The sequence below is a fragment of the Nestor notabilis genome, unplaced genomic scaffold (genome assembly GCF_000696875.1).
Source record: "Nestor notabilis isolate BGI_N333 unplaced genomic scaffold, ASM69687v1 scaffold19980, whole genome shotgun sequence".
Taxonomy (NCBI): Eukaryota; Metazoa; Chordata; class Aves; order Psittaciformes; family Psittacidae; genus Nestor; species Nestor notabilis.
In genome coordinates this window covers 1-7,076 of record NW_009909939.1, presented here as the reverse complement: position 1 = coordinate 7,076, position 7,076 = coordinate 1, and the positions used below count along the sequence as shown (strand labels likewise).

The 7,076-nt window shown below is 39.7% G+C and overlaps 1 protein-coding gene across 1 annotated transcript in view; it reads right to left on the bottom strand.

The window, feature by feature from the left end:
- LOC104412824 (chromosome unknown open reading frame, human C3orf14) overlaps window positions 1-5,716 on the bottom strand; it is an 8,957-nt gene extending 3,241 nt beyond the window's left edge. The window contains 3 exon segments of the mRNA XM_010023649.1: window positions 3-44; window positions 4,806-4,929; window positions 5,643-5,716. Of these exon segments, the coding sequence (XP_010021951.1) occupies window positions 3-44; window positions 4,806-4,929; window positions 5,643-5,695 (219 nt within the window). The 5' untranslated portion in view covers window positions 5,696-5,716.
- Window positions 5,717-7,076: the final 1,360 nt, after the last annotated feature.

Genomic DNA, 7,076 nt, shown 5'->3' with positions numbered 1-7,076 from the left:
AAATACTCTCTTTCTTGCAGCTTTTTTTCTGCTGCTTCTATATCCTAAAATACAGGTAAAGTACATTTTTAAAAACAAACACTGGTAATTTCAAAAGGCAAATGCACACTTACATAAAGACATTTAAACATAAATAACTCAAAGACATTTAAATGAACTGAATAAACCCATTACGGCTAAACAGCATTTGAATATTAACACTGAAGTTCTAATCATTCTGTTCTTTTCTGAAATCTAACTTGCAAGACCAACATCCTACAGTTTCTAAATATGTTTGCTGTACCTTTCTGATACAGGAATAAATTCCATGATCACAGAAGACTGTTGCTGTAAAACAGCATTAGTTAAATTCTGTTCTGAGAGGAACAAAATGGTTTTATCTGTGCTGTGTGAAGCCCCAAGTATGTGTTCTAGCTACTGTAACTGTAAAGTAACTAGGCAAATTATGTGCAAGATCTTTACTTCTCAAGACAAAGATGACTTGCTAATATGCATGCATAACATGTGCACAAAAATGTAGAGCTGCAGCAAGCTGTTCACCAGACAAATTTGGATGACAATGCACCTCACATAGCTTTCTTACCAAAAAAAAAAAAAACCAAACCCACCCCAGTATTTGGGTTTCTGCTTGGCCAGTGGATGTGTGCTGGATTCACAAAGGCCTAAATAATATAAAAGAAGAAACAACCAAAAAACAAGAGCAACAAACAAATCAAAACATCCCCCCGAACTAAGCGCCCTCCCCCTTTAAAGTTCTGACCCATTCTTGTGGGCTTAGTTCCATACCCAAACATTGAAGAGATTGAGTGGTGGGCAGATGAAGAGAGACAGAAAGGGACGTGGGAGTGGGGTGTGAAGAAGCCAAAGCTGAACAGAGTGGAGGGGGAAAGAAAGTATAGCAGATGGCAGAGTTGGGAGCAGAGAGCGGGTGTGAAGAGTACAACAGAAAATCTAAATGAGAGAGGAAATTCCCCAAAGGGACTTCCCAAATATTCACCACCACTGCTGCTGAAAAGAAGAGTGAGATTCTGGAGGAGCATATCCATAAGAGAGACCAAACATGATTACTCGTATTGAATAATAGCCAATCTGAATACATCAATAAGCAAACAGTGCTCGACTCAAGCTTAGTTTGAAAAATATGACTCAAATTCAGTACAGTAAAATTAATAGAAGCAAAAAAAAAAACCCCTTATTTCAGTTGACGTTCAACTTACTGATACACAGTTAATTCCATTTACAGTGTTCACCTTTATTTCATTATTTCCTTTTACAGCATGACTGTATTCTCTTGTATATAATTACTAACCTAATCCAAGCAAAACTATTCTCCCTTTTCTACACCAAAGTGAACACCCTTGTAGGAAGCTAAAGGATGTCTGAGAAAGAGCAAACTGAGTCTCAGATTTGGAAATCTAAGTGGCTGATCCTTTTCAGGTGAGAAAAGACTAACAGGATAAACATACAGGAGGAATACAAGCGAAAATAGAAGCCACTTGAAGTCACAACATCAAAATAACACAGGCCAGCACAGACAGCAGGAACCTAAGCAAGGAACTTCTCTGTTGCATGTACTTAGAACAGATACACCACGATTAGCACCAAATGAAGCTCCTATCAGTATAACTCAGACCAAGCATGGGAAAGTTATCACTACACTGAAAAGAAGGATCAACCAATAATGTCCACTTCATATTCTTTCACAGGATTTTCCTTGTTTCTGCTTTCTTCCTCTTTACCTTTACTGGAAGGAAGACTATCAGTCAAGACCATTATTTCTTTATATACTCAGCACAGTCATTGGAATGTTTATGCTGATAGGAAATGATTGTCTTTTAGGCAAGAAAGGAGACGACAGTTGTGCATACATGTTTAGTAGAGAAGGTCACTTTGGCATAGCCTAGATATTGGATGTGTCTTTTTGTTGCTCACTCTAGTTGTATGTTGTGCAGCCTATTGTCATTCAGAATACTGATATAATGACAGACAGTGGAAGAAATTTTTGCTGGAAGGTGTAGTATGCTTTAGAAAATAACTGGAACTACCAAAAGATTAGATGGCACTTCTTGTGTGTCTACACAACCGGTTAGCATTGCAGGAAAAATAAATCCCCATCATCAATATAAAACTAAATAAATCAGCAGTGTAAAAACACTTTGGAAAAAACACCCACAAATCTAATATGTCACAGTACTGAAAAAAAGAGAGCATCTTGCAGTGCTTCCCCTAAAACCACAAGGGCTGGAACAAAAACAATTGAAGCCCCTTCCCCAGAGGTAAAATGGAACGCATGACACATGCATCACTTTTAGGGGACCAAATTCAGCTGTCACTTATATTGATATCAGTCTGGCAGGATCCCACTTCAGTAATTCTACAATTACATGCCTGTGAAGGAAAGCAAATTTGGTCTAAATTACCTTCCCAATACTAATTAGTATATAGCATATTCTTTATTTGCTATTTCATGTTATAAGCTGTTGCACAGTAATACATATTTCTAAACACAAGAAATCTTACAAATGTCATGAATAAGATTGCAAATACTAGTCTGATTTCTGCTTTTATTACAACATTATACAAGTACCAAATGATACAGGTTTCCCTCATGTGCAGTCTCCCTTGAAAGACATCAGGAAAATACTCTGACAATTCTGTTCAAATGCCAAACAAGTGCTTATAATGTAAAAATTTCAATTAAAAAAAGGCTTAGTTCCTTGCCTCCTACTGATTAGAAAATAAATTAATTGCAAAATACTTTCCTGTGCATAAATATCAAGCAGCACAGAGAAAGAAAAATGCCTTTTTGCTATGATCACATACTGAAAACAACTGATTTTGCTTACACGCAGAAAAGCAGAAATGCAAATAAAAAAATAACACTTCGTCATGTCCATGTATTTTTGAGTAGGCCAAATCAACAACTCTCCACATGGTAACTGTGAAATGTACAGTGCCTGGTATCAGGAACAATATTCTGAAGCTGGCACATTAATCAGTCTTGTTTTCAAGCTTCTCATATATTATTCTGCATAGCTTTTTTTTCCCCCCTCCCGTTTTCTTCTGTTATCAGAAAGCATCTGCAGGAGTGTATGCCTGATAAAACTAGTATAAAATTAATAGATTTCAACTGATTTATGCTTCTGTATCCTGCAACAGAATTTGTTTTGATACATATGTTTTTGCCTTTTTTCCCTATTTCCCTACAAACACCAACATTTTTGACACTTGAAAGGAACAATTTTGAGGATGTGACAGAAGATGGCAAATATCTGTTTAACTGCAGAAATATTTACACTCTGTATATGGCTGAGCTATTGTTAACATTTCCAATACAACAAGCTTTCAGCATGCAGAAACATAACCTGCATTTATTATGTTTGCCTGGATCTGTAAACTGAGAACACATTTATAGAATACAAATAATTTATAAAGACCTATATTTATGAAATAAAAATCTCTTATGAAACGCATATGGAAAATGGGAAACACAACGGCTGAATCAATGCCCATGGCAGGGGGTTGGAACTAGATGACCTTAAAGCCCTTTCCACCCCAAGCCATTCTGTGATTCTATGATTCCATGAACTATGGAAAAAAAATATACAAACCATATCCACTTCTCCCCAGCCTCCCATGGAAGCACCTACACTCATCTGCAGCCAGTACAGATGATTTGATTGCCCCAGGCCAGAATGCACCAGTTTAGCAAAGTCCAAGTTCCTTGTCACAGAATAGTTGAGGGCATCCCTGAGCTGCCATGTCTACCACTCCCTAAATGTAACCCATTTAAATACCAAGAAGGCTGGAACAGAATTATACCCATGCAAAATGTGAACATATTAAGTCTTAACCAGGCTTTGTATGAAGAAACAAAAAAATTTTGGTAACACAGATTAATCTTGTAATTTCCTAGAGTAAAACTTACTGTTTCAATGAATGCAATACATGCAATATGGACCCTTAGTAAATTCAGAGAGCAAACAAAATGCACAAGAGGTACTGTTTTTTGCTGTTTCCTCAACAACAGACAAACATTTGTCAAACACACGCTCATGTCGGTGGTCAAGTGCAACCCCTTCAAACTCAGATGCCTAAGCTAGGGGTTCCAGAAGAGGTGTTAACATTCCAGTCCCTGCCATCAAACCTACATCTCTTTGATTACCCATTCTCAAACTGCTGCTGAATTTACCTAGGAAACACAAATCTTACCTAAATATGACAACAGGTATACAGAAAAGCTATTAACATTATTAACAGCATCACCACTAGGCAGAGCCAGAAACACCAGACACTGCTTTTACAAACTTCCAATAACATTCTTGAAATCACTCTACACCTCTTTAAAGAAAAACATTAAACTGAGAACTTCTGCCACAGCTTCACACAACTATAGTGGGACAATAGTTCCTACCCAGCATTACAGGCTGGTCAGCCCCTGTTTCCACACACAACCACCCTGTATCTTGAATCAAAGTGTAGAGGTGCTCTGAGTCTTGTCAGACTCTTTAGATTCTCTTAGGCAGACATGATGCATGTGCTGCATCTCTACATGTACTTAAAAAAACCCAAAAGAAGATAGTAGCAGCTGCCACCAAGAGGCTCATATAAGAAGGGCATGGGAAACAGGTAGTGATGCCGTCAGATAATAGACTTGTCATTTAATACTTCTGGACAAGTTCCAGAAGAGGGAACTGTATATAGGAGAATTCAATTGATAACTATAGAGCAAACAGGTTTTTTAATGCTCTAAGATACACAACCATGACATTTCAATGCGGTTCCTGGTAGTTGCAGAAACTTACATTTAAAAGTGCTGCATTCCTTTTATGAGCTGCATCAGCTGCTTGAGTTTGCCATGTCTTTTTAGTCTTTTTGTCTCCTAGATAAGTCTCCATCTGCTGTAGCAGTTCTGATCTCTGAGACAGTCTACAAAGGAAAACATTTTGCTAAGTGGGTAGAACATTTTGCTCAGGAGCTAGAAAATAACCTTTTTACCTTACCCAGTTTTCTCCAAACTATGGGGCTAATTAAGCCGGCTGTAGGGTGGGTGTGCTGGGGGAGGGAAAAGGTACAAGGCAGACATCACCTGCTGTGCTTGTATGAAGCTATAAAGTTGCAACCAGCATTCCTCATATGCTAAGGTGCTTAGAAGCACTGAATCTCCCAGAACAGGAAAGACAGGGTGGGTTGGGGTGACTTGATCAGTACTACTCTTGCTCATTGGCAAGTACGAGTTGTTACAAGAAAAGCAGATTTTTCTGAATCATTACTGTATTTGCTTCCCAATCTGAGTTTACAGGGCAACAAAGAAGCAGTTCTATAATTGAGGCGTAGAGTGACAGAATCCAATTACCTTCCCAAACAGGAATTTAACGATGACAGGAGATTAACAATGAAGATCTTAAACCAGTACCACCATTGGGAGTCAAACACCTCATCAATCTAAATACCCTTAGCGGCAAGTATGCTAATTCCAATAGTTCATGAAGGAAGAGTGCCACCTCCTGGAACACCAACCCCTTGTTGAAATACCACTGTGTTCTGTACAGAGCTTGCATTCATTGTTCGCAGGACAGTCATGTGCAGTGAGGGAGGTCTCCCAAGACCACAATACAAACTGCTGTGAGGCAATTACTTACATCTCTTCATGTCTTCTAGCAAGGTGAACTTCCTGAGCCAAATAGGATGACATTTTCAGTCATTTGCCCCAGATTTGTCACCCTATAAAAGCAAAACCAAGTGAAATTAAAATCTTCCAAAGATATACATGAACATACACTTTTCAGTATTAAACAATTCTGTGTTATAAAGCTGCATACAATATTTACGTATCAGCTATCTACACAAAACCTGCCACAAGACATCACTACATTATGCTTTGAATTCATGCACACTACCAATGATCACAGCACGCTTTAGTATTTTACTGTATCCCAATAATTTATGAGAACTAAACTATGACTTTTGAGTTTCAGATTTAGCATTAAGTTTTCTCAAGTTTCAGATGCTTTCAACCGCACACCTAAACTGTGTGCCTGCATAATTTGTGTATTACTGTTTACATTAGTGATTCCTGGCTTTTGTCATGTTACCCCAAACACAAAGTTATACTTGTAAATATCAGTTATAACTACCTCTCACAGAAACAGTTCATAGCATTTAAGTACAGGTGTGATGAAACCAAATAACTTAATCTCCTAAACCAGTTTAATTTTTGAGTCCTTGAAAAATTAAGTGAAAACTTCTTGAGCTCAGCTCTCCACCACTGTACCACAGGACACAGCTGAACTTGCTTGCATCTTACTGGGGTCTTTTATGAGCTATGAAGGAGCTCAGCTGCCCTCTACACACACATCGAGATCCTACAGCGCTTTCCAGAAGGCTTAAGGTGTTTTACAGTCTAATGTTTTTTCACCTCAGAGGCGACTGAATTGTTCTCATGTTAAGTAATGAAATAACCTATCAATACTGAAGGGTGGAAGAACTAGAAGATCTCACAGATATGAGATTAGGAAAGGCCACGCCGTCAAGACACTCACATGTAACTCTGAAGCTAGTTATTCACACGTGCACCACAGCGGAGCCCTTTTCTAGGGATTTATGTTTTGCCACGCTCTGAAAAGCACTTCCACGCAACTGGCCTATCGCTAACGCCTCCCCTCGCTTAGCAAGGAGCACGTTCCCTCCGTGCTCCTTCCCTCAGCTGGGGAACCTCATGCTGCTTGCGAGCCCAGGCGCCATCTTCCACTCCGCAGGCAACGCCTTTACTGCCAACGGGAGACGCTAATGCAAGGGGAGCACAACCGCACGCACCTCTTTGTCTTTAGGGGAGCCTAGCTTACACCCAGCAGCGGGTAACGCAGCATAGCAAGGAGCACGTTCCCTCCGTGCTCCTTCCCTCAGCTGGGGAACCTCATGCTGCTTGCGAGCCCAGGCGCCATCTTCCACTCCGCAGGCAACGCCTTTACTGCCAACGGGAGACGCTAATGCAAGGGGAGCACAACCGCACGCACCTCTTTGTCTTTAGGGGAGCCTAGCTTACACCCAGCAGCGGGTAACGCAGCACCCAGGTG